Raw genomic sequence first — 16549 nt, 5'->3', positions numbered from 1 at the left:
TTGTCAATCAATGTCAGATGTGTTCACACTACACATGCAACCATTTTTTCTTGCTCTATCAAAGATTATGCAGCTCAGACATCAGCGATCTGCCCAGCATATGTCACATCAGCATTTTTGCCACCAAATTTGGCTGGTCAGCCAGACTTAGCTGACCGACTGGATTTATTGCACTCACCTACAATTGATCAACTAGTTTCAGCCATTTTTGGCCTGTATATAGCTGTCTCCAACTTCAGAGCAGATCGTGCTCTTCTGTCTTTTGTAGGTTGCACGCTGCGCCTTCATCTCCATTACCATCTATGGTGCTGCCATCATCTTCAGCCTAATTTGTTGTCTTCACTGATGCTTTGGAATGCATGAAGGGACTGATCAGTCCATCATTGTATTCAGCTTTCTTTCCAGACTTAGTGCAGGTTTCTCTTCCATTCCTGCTGTCTTTCTCTTCTCCTTTTCTCTCCGTGTTTGTGTTTCTTCTGTTGCACACTCTCACAAAATCTGTGCCCCCGATTTTTCCAACATCCACTCTCTAGGACATAATCCCTCCCTCCTCACTTATCAGTGATCACTTTCTAAATATTGATCTTTTATTCCTCTCCTTTGTAAATAATCTGTTAGCATTCATGTGTATTTCATCCTAATCATCTCCTGGTTGTGAGCTCCATATGAGTCCAATGAAGACATAGGTGCTCTAACAATTCATGCATTTCAGTTTCCAGGCTTAGTATTTCAGTGCATTTCAGTTTTAATCTGTTTTAGACTGTTCATACTGCCAGACAGGGAACCAGTTCCACTGCATTTCAGTTTCAGTGGGTTTTGGGCTGGATTCACACTCAGCGGCTGGCGTAGGGGCTTGATGACCAGTTTTATCAGGTCATGCCTACAGCAGGTAGGCTAGGTTTAGGGGCAGCCTGCTATATATGGCAGGCCCCCTCTTGCAGTTCATTCTGTTTTGCAACAGCCACTCTCTCCATTCAGCCTGCCAATGTACATCCTCATCAGCCTGATCCGATGCCCTCATTGACACATTGGACTGCGTGCAGGGACTAATCGAATTTTTCTATATTCAGCTGTCATTTTCAGTTGAGTGTTATCTATTCCTTCTCTTCCCTATGTCCATTTCAGCCTATCTCTTCCCTTCTCTCTCCGTGTCTGTGATTCTCTTCCATTGCACACTCTCACATGGAATCATCATCAAAGAAGAGGACCCCAAGCTTCTACAAAGAGAAGACATCACATATCTTGCTGTAGTTGTGCAGGTATTCGTGTTTTCCAGCCCTCTATCAGTGGGGAACTACTGCCAACAGCTGGCAACAGCCTTTCTACCCCCAGCAACCTGAAAACACAAACTTTTTTGCAGAGTTCGTGCTTCTTGCGCTGTGTAGAGAGCATCTATAGGCTGCCCTGCAGCAATGTAGCTGATACCTACTCCATTTGGGCAACCCAACACAGCATATTTTCTTGTGTGCTCGTGCAGATACTGCAAAGGATAGATGGGTTACCAATTCAATTGGCCTGATTAGTCATGACATTAGTGAGGATCATCAAAGCTAAGAAGACTGACATTCTCATCGATCAGACCATCGTAATTGACAAGATCGCAAGGATCAACCTGAAGAAGACCAAAGATCAAAGCCCCAATCCAATAGAGATCAGCACTCTAACAGGTCCAAAAGATTGGAGCAGACCAACCTCATACACCCCCACACCTCTTTGTTTCTACACAAGCTCCTACTAAACGACCCTGCTTGGCAATCATGGCACCCTCTGTGTAGGTACCTTCTCTATCACACTATCTTAGAAGGATCGTTTGGATGGTACCAGCTACTCCCTTTGGTCTTGCAAAGTGGAGTGCATCTTAGATACTTCAACTTATGGGACTTCATCACCGCCCCCATCTGCTATCCAATGGAGGATCCCAAAATTGGATCAATTGTCAATCAGGTGACTCTTTGGGATAGGCTCAACTCCCAAGCCCGTTCCCTTCTATTTATGGGCTGCCATGATTCAGTCCTTGTACATGTCAAAAGAATCTACTTTGCAATTAGGGTCTGGAGCAAGTAATCTTCTTTATACCTAGTCAAAACCTTTGTGCACCACATTACTTTCGAGAAGAAACTCCAAACACTTTCTGTTGATAATTCTCCTTCCATGAAGGATCATATGAACAAAATGGAGGTACTATTGGATGAGCTTGCCTCCCTTGGCAAAAAGACGTCATGGAAAGACATGATATTATGACATTACTCTTTTGATCCATCTACCATCTCCAAGCTATGATGTTTTATATACCGCTTTGCTTGCCTCCAATGTTCAAGATACCATTCTATGGGAGGAGCTTGTAGCTTTGATTTTGGTACAAGATGCTCAACAAAAGGAGACATGACCCAATGAAGCCACATTCACCAATCATGCTTGTGCCGCAAGTTCATCTTTGCAAGGGGGCAACAAGGACAAAAAGGCCAACAACAAGGACCAAGAGGACAAGAAAGATGAGAAGTCTAAAAGGAAGACCAAGTGCCCACATTGGGGAAAAGGCACACACCCTAAAGACTAGTATTGGCAAAAAAATACCCCCATTTAAACCTTGAACCCAAAGATGGCACCAAAGATACAAAGGCATCCCATGATATCAGAATCAGTCTTCATCCATCTCTTTGAGCTTGAGGACACTAAGATAAGAAGTCTAGAGGGAAGACCAAGTGCCCACATTGGAAGAAAGGCACACACCCTAAAGACCAATATTGGCAAAAATACCCCCATTTAAACCCTGAAGCCAAAGGTGGCACCAAAGATACAAAGGCATCCCACGATGTCAAAATCGGTCTTCATGCATCTCTTTGAGCTTGAGGGCACTGCTCTTGCTTCTATCTCATCAAAGAAGCCTTGGCTTGTGGATAGTGGTGCATCGTCTCAAATCACCTGCCGTTGCAATTGGATCCAAGACCTCTATCAAGAGGGTGCAACTAATTGGTGTCGATTCATCAAGACTCTTCTACCGAAGTACTTTATGTTCTCGATTTAGGTTTTAACTTGCTTTCTACTCATGATTTGACATAGCTAGGATTCTACATGGCCTTCACCCAAGAGGCGGCTATTGTTGAAGATGCAACCATTCGAGTTGTGTTATAGACAAGTACATAAGAGGGTGGGCTTTACAAGGTCATACCCCTTGCTACTCAAGTCTTCTTTAGCTCTTGGGCTTTGCGCTACTTTAGCATGCTTGCTATGGGCACTTGAACTTTAACTCCATTCAACATGCATCATGGAAGGAATTTGTTGAGGGTCTTCTAAATTTCCATTCCATCACTATCTTATTTTCTACCTATTCGAGGGGCAACCAACATCACCAACAAATTTGTCAAGACTCTTCTGCCAAAGTACTTTATGGTCCTAGTTTAGGTTTTAACTTGCTTTCTGTTCATGGTTTGACATACATAGGGATCTACATGGCCTTCACCCAAGAGGGGGTTATTGTTGAAGATGCAATCATTCGAGTTGTGTTTTAGACAAGTACACAAGAGGGTGGGCTTTACAAGCTCGCAACCCTTGCTACTCAAGTCTTCTTCAACTCTTGGGCTACTTTAGCATGCCTGCTATACGAGCACTTGAACTTTAACTCCATTCAACAAGCATCATGGATGGAATTTGTTGGGGGTCTTCTAGATTTCCATTCCATCACTACCTTGTGCCCTAGTTGTTCAAGGGGCAACCAGCATCACCAACCTTTTCCAAAGGCAACTCCTAGATGGGCTTCCGCACCACTTAAGTTGGTGTACACCGACTTGTGTGGACCTATGATAACGGCCTCCTTAGAGAAGGCCAAACAACAAATGCTTGTTATTGATTATTTTTCCAAGTGGATGTGCCTGCCCCTATTTCTTGGAGTACAAATCCAAGGCATTTTCTAGCTTTTGCGAGTGGAAGGTGATCTTAGAACGAAACTAGGATCAAAATGGAGCTTTTCCAAACAAACACACCACTACAAAATGGTGTCATGGAGCGATAGTTGACAAGGAACACAAGGGTAAAACTTGACACCAAGTCCAAGAAGCACATATTTGGTGGTTATAATTACATAACCAAAGGCTACATGCTTTATGATCCCCAAACCAGCAAGATAGTAATGAGCTAGGATGGTGTGTTTGATGAGGCTATGGCCTTTGAACCTCCCTTCAATGGTGCTTCAACTCCACCCCATCCTCCATTGTTGGCAACAACCTCTTCTTCACCTTGGACACCTCCCCCTCCTTCGATGCCCTTACCTTTACCGACTCCTTCTATTTCTTCTTCTACGAGTATTTCTACTTCATACCCATCCCCTCAAATTCCTTCAAGGGGGCGTTGAGCCATTGAGGGGAGAGCCTTCCTTCCCCAATGAGGAGGAGCCGTCTTCACCCAATTAGGGGGAGTCCCTTTCCCATACAAGTGCATCACAAGCTTTGGAGGCTCTTAGGCCTCGCTCACAAGAGAAGAAGCCCTATGTTATTACATGGTGGTTCTAGAAGCTTATACAAGATTGGGTAGTAACATCCTTTCTCAAGACATCAATAGGCCCACGATGATCAACTAGATACAAGCACAACAAGGGCGTTCACTTTGTGCGCACTACCCTCGTGACTCCAATTTTAGAGAATACATCTAGCACAAGATGTTTGGCATCGTGCCCTAACACATCTCTAGCAAGTTCAAATCTTGGAGCTCGGATTGACCTCTAGTTTCATAAGGAGCTGCTTCTTTAACAAAGATCGGGATTGGCTCCTAGTCCGAGCTCACATGAGGGTAAGCAACCTTCATGCTCGAAAAGAAAGCCTTAGAAGAACAAGGTTAGGCCATGGTGAAAGAATCTCAAGCCAATCAAATAGAATAGTTATAAAGAATAACAATGATGAGTAAGAGATGCTTGGGCACTTGTGGTCAATCAACCTCAAACAACGCACAATTCCACAATTCAAACATAATTCATATACACACTAACAATAGAACGCATAGAGATGGACACAACAATGAAGTGAGTGTAATGAGAGATCACATCCAACACAAAGGGTCCTCTCTTCAGCTGAAGAGCAAAGCGCAAGTGTGAAGCAGATCAGATCAGCAAAAACGCAAGATTTACCACAATCTGTAAGTTGGCCAAAACCACAAGAGTTTGGAGGCTTAAAACGGTAGGCGGCAAGTGGACACGTCTTGGCGACAACAGGACACCCCCTATGAAACCAGCAACAGTAAAAACGGAGGTTTCCAGCTTTGTGGAGCAGGGAAATAACATAGGTTAGCCAAATATGCAAGGGTCTAGAGGGTAAAAACAGCAAGGCTGCAAGTAGAGAAGCCTTGGAGAACAGGACCAGCCCAGCAAGAAAATACGGTTGCCCAGCTCAAGAAACATGTCACCCATTGATTGACAAGTCACCAGCAATAGCTGAAGGTACAGAGGCAGTGAATGCAAGGTTCAACAGCTCCAACAGTAGGAAACGCAGCACTTCAGCCCTGAAATCAGTTAATAACAAAAACGGCAACACAACACTAGTCGACTGACATCGTGTGAGAATAAGCAAAGCAACGGAAGCAAAAGAACGCAACGGTTGAACACTAAGACAGATGAACAATAAAAGACACAACACAACACTAGTCGACTGACATCGTGTGAGAATAAGCAAAGCAACGGAAGCAAAAGAACACAACGGTAGGACACTAAGACAGATGAACAATAAAAGGCACAACCCAAGATACAAAAGAATAAATGAGCGGGCAATGCAATTCATAAGTCAAGACAAAGCAAAAGAACACAACGGTTGAACACTAAGACAGATGAACAATAAAAGGCACAACCTAAGACACAAAAGAATAAATTTGCGATGTACCGCACAAACCACATGTGAGATGGCACATGTGATGACCAGTAGTACATTCAATGTCCCTCTCTCTAGATGGACATGATCCAAAATTAAAGAGTGGAGAAGTGGAGTATATATGGGCCTAAGGATGAGCCGAGATAAACAGGCCAGCCCTAATGAACAGGCAATGGAATCCAAAGCGCAAGAAATGAGATGTACTGAGCAAACCACAAAGGTGAAGGCACATGCGATGAACAATAGTGCCTCCAATCTCCCTCTCTCCAAAATTCAAATGGACATGATCCAATACAATAGAGTGGAGTCGTTGTGTATATATAGGTCTAAAGATGAGAATCAGAACAAATAGGCCAGCCCTAAATGAGCGGCCCAGCTGCCCATAAGTGCCCGATTAACAGCCTAATAAACATGCCTAACACCCATGAAATGCACACTACTAACAATCCCTTAATGCAAGCATATGCAAGGCATCCAAATTGAATTTTATTCATGGTCCCTATGGAAAGTGTGTGAGAAAACATTTGTTAGAAACATTAATGAGAATCAGTCACAGCAAAGGATCTTATGTGAACTTTTGAAAACATAAAGCTATCAACAACCAATGTAGTAATTGTATGATATACCTTCAGATACATCCATCATGGTTGTGCTGCGAAGTGAACTCACTCCTGCTTTCAGTAACCCTGATACTTGTCGCATATAATGGGCTCCAGCTTGCATGTAAGTAGCCCCACGTGATGAGTTGCCTTGTGAAATCCGACGAGGATTAAGACAGAATTTCTTCACACTTTCCCATCCAGCTAGAAGGTCAGACTTAAATTCTAGGCTTGCACGAGCAGCATCAAATGACGCAAAACTGCATCTAGAGGACACCTTCATTGTCATCCTCACCTTCCGCACTAGATACAGCCGAAATGTAGTATGAAATGAGTATGCCAAACATGTAACGCGACTTGAAAAGTAACACAACACAGCATGAACATTTCACCTTGAACTCTGATCTTTCCTGCATCTTTGTTTCGCTTAGATGCAGCAATGGCTTCAGAATTATCCATGGCCGGTTTTTGTAGGACACTATCATGTGGTTGCAAAAGAATATGCTCTAAACTGAAATCGAATTCAGAATTGGTATCATTATTTTCAGGTAGCATAATTTGAAGAAGAAAGAAACCAGTAAGAAGCCATGCCAAGCTTTACCCAAAAGAACTTCGTAGTAGCACACACTCGTCATTTAGAAACTCTGGAGCCTCCACACACCCCCTTGCCCAAGCTCGAAGACATAACCGCACACAAGCATCATATGCTATAACAGTTGGCCAAACTGCATAACCACTGCATGGAATATACGAGGATGACATCAGAGAAGAATTACTTATTTGTAACCATTGAAATCCAGGACATCTAGTATATTAGGTTAGCAGGTAGCAAGGGCAAGCAGGATCATTGGATTCTACAGTTAACATATATAAACTTCCAACACCATGCCATTCATTATGTTTGGTTCACACAACCACAACAACAACAACACAATCAGCCATCAGCAGAAAAACAGCAAGCATTCACTGGGTGGCATGCTTGTTTCATTGAAACAAAACCAAGCAAAGCATTCATTGTTTTGCACAAAAAGTGAATTGTTTGGAGTTGAACACTAGATCAACCCACTTATGGTATTTTGGCAGAACTCATGAACACCTATCTACTGACCCCTCATTTGTGCAATAACTAAACCGAACTGTTTGGAATTGAATACTGAGCAGATCCTAGGCAGGTCACCCAATATATTGTCATTTGGCAACATGCATGAACAGCCTACCAATCCCTTATTTGTACTATCACTGGCTATTAGACTGAGGCTACGTTCAGCAAAAAACTTTGGCAGCCAGGATACACGTCCTGATAAGTTGAACCTCCTATTATGACAACAATGCCTCCAAGATCCCAATAGGCTCTGGGGTGATTAGCACCCAATCCACATAAATCAAGTTTCTATTTCTGTCCTATGGTGAGCCCTGAAAAGACATCTAATCAGCGAATAGAGCCTCAGATGATGCACTTCAGGGCACCCTGAGTCTGAATGAGACACAGCTACTGCAGGCCTGGCTCAGTGTAGACAGCAAGAGCTAAAAGAACATAATCCTAATCCTCCTAAGCTTTAGCCAGGGCCCAGCATTTCTTTAGACACCCAAAATTTCTCTATCTGATGACTCTTCCCAAATGTCGTGACATATGGAATCCTACCAATGCCAGAATTGACGTCATTCAGGATTGGCTGAACAGAAAGAAGTTGCTCCTGTTTACAGTTTGGGTGCTGGTCTTACACGCGCACTTGTTAACAAACACTATCTCAGCTTCTCCTATTGCTGACTCCTTGCAAGGAATGACAATGAGGACCTTATTACATTGGTCAATAGAGTCAAACACCAAGTGTTCTGTGTCTTGATTTGCTGCTGGAAAGATTCCAATAAAGTTCATGATAATGTTCCCATTTGGAATGGCCTCCTAAGGCTGACCTTCACCTTTTGAATTGTCTGGTAAGACTAGACCATCCTAAACAAATTGCTTCACAACCTGGGCCACTATCACTCCAACCTCTTCAAAGTTGCCTACTTGGGCAAACCTATTTAGCACAATAAATCAGCAATGTTCTATCAATTATCCCCTTCCTTTTCTGATTACAATTTCTATGTTCAAGTAAAACATCAGGGAGAAAAATAAGAGTGACACCGCGTTTGTGCTGCATCTGGCCAGATCAAAGTTTCAACAATAAGGGAGAACATGAAGTTTGTGTTTCAAACCAAATTTCCCAATTTCCCAATGCAAACAAACAAATAAATAAATAATTTGCCTTGAAAAAGTATGAAACAGAAAAGCAAACTACCTGGTAAAGGCAAGGGGTTGTTGGCTTGAAACATTGGTTTGTTTGGTCGAGGGGCCCCCTTCATGGTCTCTAAAACTCAACTCTGTTAGACTCATGGTTGTTTAAGTAAAGAGACATACAAGAAACATACAATCAGCAAAAACACACAACCGATTAAACAATTAACAAAAAAATTATGCCAACTTGCTCTGAAGATTTTGAAAAATCAAAGGCGAGCCCTTAAAAATAAAGCCCTTTCTGAATTAGCAGTACCACAATTGAGATAACAATCGTTTGATAACTTACTAATACACACTATTGAGCATCATGATGCTTTCCCTTGTCTTAAGGTGAATCAATGTGCATCAACAAGTCCGAATTAGGTCAACTAATTTGCAAAACTACAAGTCTTACTTGGCACCATCAATACTTGGTCAACTTCTTTGCAGCTTAATTCAGTCATCATGGTTATGCATGTGCCACATGCTACAGTGCACTTCTACACATGATCTAGGCATGGCCTGCGATAAATGCTTGAACATTTCAAACATAATAAATCTCAGCTACGCACCTTTTCCTTGCTTCAAAGGGCTGCTCAAGGCCGCATTCCCCTTTGTTACTTTCAGTCGTGGAAAAAATGTTGTTATGTTTAGCTGCTTCAAATACACCATTCCCTTGCAGGAGTTCATCACTAAACGATTTTCTCCCAGAGTCTGGATATGTTGAAGAAAGGTTGCTTTCAACTCTACTTACATCATTCTTCATCATAGGTGGTGCACTTGGTGGAGCTCCCATCTCTTGAAAGTGGTCACTCTCATTCATTGCATCCTGAAAATGTACCAAAGTAGTTTGAGAATTGGTTGATTCAAGTACAATGTCCACTTGAAGGCAATGAAAAAGATCAGAAGCAAGCATATATCTCATGTCATAAGAAAATAAAATTCTTATTGGATTCAAGGTTCATATGGCATCAGCATCCATAAACATGACCATAATCGTGTCACCAAAAAGAGTCACAAGCTCCCTTAAGCACCTTGTACACAAAATTAAAAGAGCGTGAGATAGAGGAGTTGACATACATGGACAACTCAAGGTGCATCATACAAAATGTGTGCATCGTTTTTCCTATAAGCAAAATGCATATTTCAAAAACATTTTATTCATCATTACACTGAAAGGAAAGGAGATCCTTTAATATTGAGTAAACCAACCTTTGTCCACCATCCAACCTTAAAATAGCACAAATACTTGCCAGCAAACTTGAATCATGTGTAAATGGCATGTAAAAGTCTGTTTAGTTGAAAACCTGAGCAATTCATCATTAGACTGAAAAAAGAAGTAAGATCCTCTAACATCGGGTAACCTTTGTCCACCATTCAACCTTAAGACACCACAAATACTTGCTAGCAAACTTCAAAATGTGTTCTGTTTGATTGGAAACCTTATCAATACGAGAAGGAAAAGCACTAAACTTTGTATCTTGCCTTTACAGTCCAGATATACCAAGCTAAAATGCTAACAATGAGCTCCCATTTGTAGCATGGTCCTAAAGTCCACTCTACATGTGAAAAGTCTAGTCTACGGGAATGCTCAGCTGCTGCCCAATAAGAAGAAAAGAATGGCTCCCTTGAAGCTCTATTCGTGGCCCAAGTTATGCCATAAGACTCCACATGTGAGAAGTCTAGTGTGCAGGAATGCTCAGCTCAGCTGCTGCTCAGTAAGAAGAAAAGAATGGTTCCTTTATATATGCATATAGCTGCATGCTGAACCTCTGTTCATGACCCGACCTATGCCATAAGACCAATCTCAAAGCTCTCCTCTAGACCTCCCGTGCTCTAGGGAAGCCCATAACTAGTGTCTCTACATGTCTCCTATCTTTCCACAATTATATTTACTACTCTGAACTTACCATATCCTAGCCATGTACCAACATTCACACTCCTATGTGCCACAAGCCATAGAAAGATCAAGATCTTCATGTGTACATGTAAGAATTTGCATTCAGAAGTAATAAGCATGCAAGACAATGGCACAAAGACAATGAACACAAGATCTCAATGATGGGCAAAATGTACCAAAGACACAAAGCAAACCAAGAGTGGAGGCACACCACACAATGGGTGGACATCCTCTAGCACTCCCAGCTCTCCCCCTCCAACAATGTGATCAAATCAACGAGTGAGAGTAGAGGCACAAATATATATAGTGTGAGAAAATGGGATGCCACCATATGCATAATGCTAGCACCCTCTCTTAGATCATGGGTGATTAGTACATACTACAATGAAATATACAATGTAGTGCTCATAATCCACTGCCAAAGAATATCCTTAGAATGTCCACCATGTCGATACCACAATTGACACCAGAAAACCCCCAGCATCATGGTACATACAACCATGACAAACGATGAAATATGCATAATGCTACCACCCTCTCTTAGATGATGGGTAATTAGTACATACTACAATGAAATATACAATGTAGTGCTCGTAATCAACTAAAGAATATCCTTAGAATGTCCACCATGTCAATACCACAATTGACACTAGAAAACCCCCAGCATCATAGTACACACAACCATGACAAACAAATGCACCATTGTGCACCAATATTGGATGCGCCTCAAAAGATGCATTAATTCAATGTCAATCATATTGTAGCCCTTAATGAGAGAGAAGTAATGCATAGCCCTACAAAAGCTCAACATGTACTATGGATTCCCCTCCTTTAGCAATACTACCAAAGTGTCAATCCCTGTGTTACCAGATATGTCAATTCATGGCTGAGTCTGTGCATGTGATTCAGTGAACTAGGGCACCAAGATATTATCCTAATTATTTAGGCATTTTTCCTGGCATTTTATGATGGTCATTTAAACATTTATTGCTGACCGACCAGCATTAAATGCTAATTGACCTGATATGATTTATGGCATTATTATTGCCTATTTATTCAAGCTTCTCCTCCACATATCATTCATCACCTAACTAGTTCTAGTGGAGGGAGAGGAGCAGGTGCCAATGCCTTCACAACCGGTGACTCACATCACTTCTGTACTGTCTCATGTCTTGGTATATGGATTCCATCTCCCAAGAATCTCTTTGCTTTTGAGTTCCTTGTGTAGTGTTCTTTTCATTTGCAGTGTTTCTCTTTCTCTTTCCTTTGTCTCTTGAGTTCAACAGTTTATTACAACAGTTTCCACACTTCCATCACTGCATTCACTTCTAACACTGTGGATACAAGACATGAACCAAACCACACGATGTCACCTCATCTATCATGGACCTAGGATCAAACCAACTTGAGGGGGTTTCATAACCCCCAATAAGTAATGCATGTAGAAAGCCACATACAATGGTCCATCAAATCATATAGTCAATCAACAAGGCCACCTTACTACTCTCTCGTTGCATCTCTAGATTGGGAACATGTGAGAGGCATCACTCAACTACTATAGGATACAAGCATCCTTGCCAACGAGGAAATCTATCAAAGGAGTATCAACATCACTATAGAAGAGACCAAGGAAGAACCCCACTCGCAATAATACTAAGCTATCAAAGAGCCACACATGCACGGTCATGCCATAGGAGATGCATCTATCCCTCTCTATCACAAAAGCCACCATAAGAGGCATTGACAAGAATATGAAGCATCCAAGTCAAGTGGAGGAGTCATAGCTCAATGTTGCAACAATCTATCCACCATCTTTATAGAACTAGCCATGCCAAAAAAGAGCCCAAAGACCCTATCTAAAGAGAACACCACCACTAATCTAATTGCACAATCATTGCCAAAAGGAAGCAGCTCATCAACATAGCTTGGATAGACCACTACCACTACCATAGAATAAGGATCATCCAGAAGCCTCAAGGACCCACACCAACAATGACCATCCTTCAAAAAACTCTTTGAAAGCACTAGAGAAGTGAAAGAGATCCACAAAGTCAAGGCCTTGATCCAAGCACAAGAGAAGATTCCTACAATTGAAGACCACATTAGCTCGAACAGAAACTTAGCTCTCAAAGAAAACTACAAAGGAACAAGGTCTATGCAAAGTAGAAAGCAATGTAACAAAATAGAGAAAACGAGAGATATCTAGAGGCATCGAGAGATCCTTAATGAGCCAACAATTGATACTCAAGTTCAACAGTCTTAGAGGAAATGCAGGTCAAACAAGGCAAAATCCTAGACACATCATGATAAGCACATACATCAAGAACAAGCCCGGCAACACATGGAGTTTAATGATAACACTAAATTCAAATCAACACTAGAGAACCCTCTCTCAAATTACACACACAGAGTAAATACAAGTGTGAACCAAAACACAAATAGGGGAAAGAGAATGAATAATCTATTAACATTGTACATATCATGGGTGGTATGGGCATTTCTATAGTGGGCACCAGCTGCATCAAGTGCATTTCTCCAGTTACGGGCAAATTCTTTTTCTCAGTTGACATGCATATCTAGCCTATTTCTTCCTAGACAACCTGATCCAAATCATCTCCATTAATACCCTATATATTATGCTCCATCTCCTACTCCACTTGTCACATCATTCAACATGTCAACATTCGTGACTAGACACGTGGAGACTAGGAGCACTCCAATGGTTGCTACAACAAATGTGGTTTGTACATAATTTCATACTTTGTTATATGGATTCCATTGCCTGATTTGTCTATCTCTGAGTTTAGGTTGCACGCTAGAGGACTCTATTCCATTGCTCTCATTTGTTCTTCATCTCTATGCTGTTTCATCTCTATACTGTTGGATCTTCCATTCCGCTTCCACATCATATCATTCTGGCATGATATTAGACTTTTCATGTTTGCTAGACCTTTGATGCATTCAGTTTGTTTTGCATTGAGAGAGACTTCTCACTTTACTGCTCAAGTCGAGACTTTAAACATCCATCCAAGCTTTCCAGCAGGAAGAACTTTGTTAGACAAGTAAGAAACTCTTCGTACCTTGGACCATGCAAATGCAAACCGTACGGAGAAAACTTTTACATGGAAAATTTTCATACCTTTGACCATATGAATGCAAATGAAAAGAGTCTCAATTGCTTCTAAGACTATGTCAATACATGCATCTGATATATACATTGCTCTCTTGTGAAAACATCTGCAATTTTTATCAAACATATTTAGATTTTATCTCACACAAAAATCATTGCTTCAACTTGATCGAACACATCAAGCTGAGAGTTTCTAGACTAACCTTATTAGACCCAAGGTCGTGAAGCCCAAAGTGATCAGAGATGGGCCACTGGTAAGGTGCCGAGCCAGCAATTTTCCTAGAAATAGCATTGTTGCATCGATCAACAGCTTCAACTTCAGCAGCAGAGGATTCTTGGTTCAACTTTGAAGAGTTAACCCAAGAATCACCATCAGAATATTGCCCCTTATCATAAAAGCATTTCTGATCATCTTTATCACCAGTACCACAACCATATGGCAATGAGTCTTTTCCCTTCTGCAATGCCTGTGCTTGGCGGCAATCCAGGCGTCCAAAGCTCTCTCTCCGCGAGTTGCTCCGCGAATTGGACTTAGAATTGGACCTAGAACTTAAAAGACGCCTGTCATACTCATAGTAGTAATCATCAGCTGCTCCACATGAAGTTGTTTTGCCGTTGCCTGTCAGTTCTGCATGATTTACTTTCCCTACAAAATGGCTCTGTGGAGATGAATCCAAGGAGTACTGGCCAGACTCATGCTCTTCCGAATCAGTGGAGTCCTCATAATCTTGGTTGTCGGCAGACACAGAGCCAATGCTTTCACTCGAATCATCAACACCAGCAGAAGAAATTTGAGGACGAAGTAGACCTGAATGAAAATGTGCATTAGGCAGCTGCGTTGGAGGAAGGCCCCAAGCATTTTTGCCTTTTCTCCTTCCTGCCAATATATTTTCTCTTACAAGCCTCGGACTCTGAGTGTCCACGTTTATTGAAGGCACTGCCCTTTCTTTTTGCTCCAAACCCTGCAGCACCAATCAGATCATAGAGAAAAGCTCCCCATGTGTCCTTCGTAATGCGGATATGCTCAAAATTGGCATAGCGCAATAGAGAGTGACATTACATCACGGAAGAAAATCAAGACTAAAAGCTGGAAAGAAAGTGGCCATTTAGAAAGCTTGTCCTTGTCCAATCGGAAATAAAGACAAGGCAAGAAACATCACAATCGTAAACCTTTCTTGGGACACAAAATCACGTTTTCTTACCTCCCGGACCCATTGCAAGGCAGAGGGATCGAGACCATCAGTAAACATGTCGCCAACAGATTGATGCGATCATTCCATACGTCAGAACTTCCGGCGCAAGGGGAAGCTTGTGTGATGGCAGCTGGAGCCACACTAAGTGCGAGACTGGACCTTCGAGAACAAAAATCTCGACCTACAGATATTAAAGAGGCAATTATGCAGAAGGATGGCACGGAGGAGACAAACCGGCGAGCTGCTTGCCGTGCAGAAAATGTAGGTAGCACGTGACAAGGGAAGCAAAGAAATGCAAGTGAAGAGTAGAAGCGCTCCGAAAACGGAAGAAGTGCACGAGGCTGGTTTTAGGCTAGGCAATGCAACTAGCTGGAAGCAAGCTGTCGCAAGTGTAGAGTGCAAAGCAGGAGATGGAAAATTGCAGAAGAAGAAGAATGTAAGCAGTCGCTCTTAGCAAATGAAGAGTGCAATGAAGGAAGCTGGAGATATGAAATCACAGAAAAACGAGAAAGTGAAGGAGCAATGCGAAAGGCAAATGAAGAGTGCTTAAAGAATGAGATGGAAAATCACCGAAGAACAAGAAGTGGAGCAAATGTAAAGTGCAGACAGAAGAAAGCGCGACATAGAAGTTCGCAGTAGACCGAAAACGTGAAGGAGTGGAGGAAGAAGAAGGAGGAGGAAAGCTTCAAGCTCGCTGGCTATGGCGGAAAATGAAGCTTTGAAATTCGAGAATTCTGACTGACTTGTCTTTTCTTTTCTTTTCCTTACAAAAAGAAAAGCAGCTCTTCTTGTTTTTTTGCTTCAGTTCCCCTCGAGGGGAAAACTTCAACCGGCAAACGCCCGTCGCCAAATGATGCTACCGGTCAAACCAGTCTGTCCTTTTGTTGTCTCAGTGTGAAAGCGAGAAAAGGAGACTCACCGGCACCGTCCGATTTCGATCTAACGGCTCTCCGGGATTGGGTAACGGCCACTAGCCCAATTTGTCTAAATGGAGCGTATGTATTAGTGTGTTTGGATGTGAACGTGTTTCATAAAAGCTTTCTTTTGTTCTCCTCAAAATTTAGACATTAGACCTTGAAATGCGCAAATATGCTTTAGAAATTAGACCTTGAACTGCACAAATGTTGAGACTCTTTGGGTTTACCTATAAATTTGGAGGTGGGGTCGAGAGGAGAAACCTTACACTTAACACTAAGAGCCCCGCCGCATGCACTGCACTTAGACCGGTTACACACCGGGGCTATGGACGGATAGGAGGTGCAAGTTGTCCATTACTTTGTTTACACACTATACTGCGCCCATGAATTTCACCAAAAGGAGGTTGGCCCATTGGTAATGAATGAGAAATGTGAAGGGATTGGTGGGGTTTCAATTCCTGTCAATCCCGTAGGCCACTTTTTGGAAAAAGGTGTTGTTGTCTTGTACATTGGGCGCGCCCGAATTTTGAGACAGGGGAGATCCCCCGCCCAGAAGTGTCTGCCATCCACAAAAATCAAGCCCAATGGCCTTTTGACACGTCGGGCAGCGAACGCCTCTTTCTCCACCCTGCGTCCGTCCACAGCCCGATGTGTATCCGGCCTTAATACGTGTTGTAATAGTGACTTGGTGTTACTGGTGA

The 16549-nt window shown here is 42.3% G+C and overlaps 1 protein-coding gene across 1 annotated transcript in view; it reads right to left on the bottom strand.

The window, feature by feature from the left end:
- Nucleotides 1-15686, bottom strand: part of LOC148027550 (uncharacterized) — a 45433-nt gene extending 29747 nt beyond the window's left edge. The window contains exons 1-7 of the mRNA XM_087689281.1: nucleotides 14941-15686; nucleotides 13942-14700; nucleotides 9281-9537; nucleotides 8731-8799; nucleotides 7050-7184; nucleotides 6841-6959; nucleotides 6476-6751 (exon numbers count right to left, since the gene is read on the bottom strand). Coding sequence (XP_087545407.1) covers nucleotides 6476-6751; nucleotides 6841-6959; nucleotides 7050-7184; nucleotides 8731-8799; nucleotides 9281-9537; nucleotides 13942-14700; nucleotides 14941-14988 — 1663 coding nt within the window. The 5' untranslated portion in view covers nucleotides 14989-15686. The remainder of the gene's footprint in view (nucleotides 1-6475; nucleotides 6752-6840; nucleotides 6960-7049; nucleotides 7185-8730; nucleotides 8800-9280; nucleotides 9538-13941; nucleotides 14701-14940) is intronic.
- Between the last annotated feature and the right edge of the window lie 863 nt (nucleotides 15687-16549).

This window comes from Lygodium microphyllum, chromosome 12 (assembly GCF_053477565.2).
Source record: "Lygodium microphyllum isolate KBCC chromosome 12, Lygodium_microphyllum_v1.1.10, whole genome shotgun sequence".
Taxonomy (NCBI): Eukaryota; Viridiplantae; Streptophyta; class Polypodiopsida; order Schizaeales; family Lygodiaceae; genus Lygodium; species Lygodium microphyllum.
Note: the sequence above shows the minus strand (reverse complement) of the source record. Positions and strands in the feature narration are given on the sequence as shown.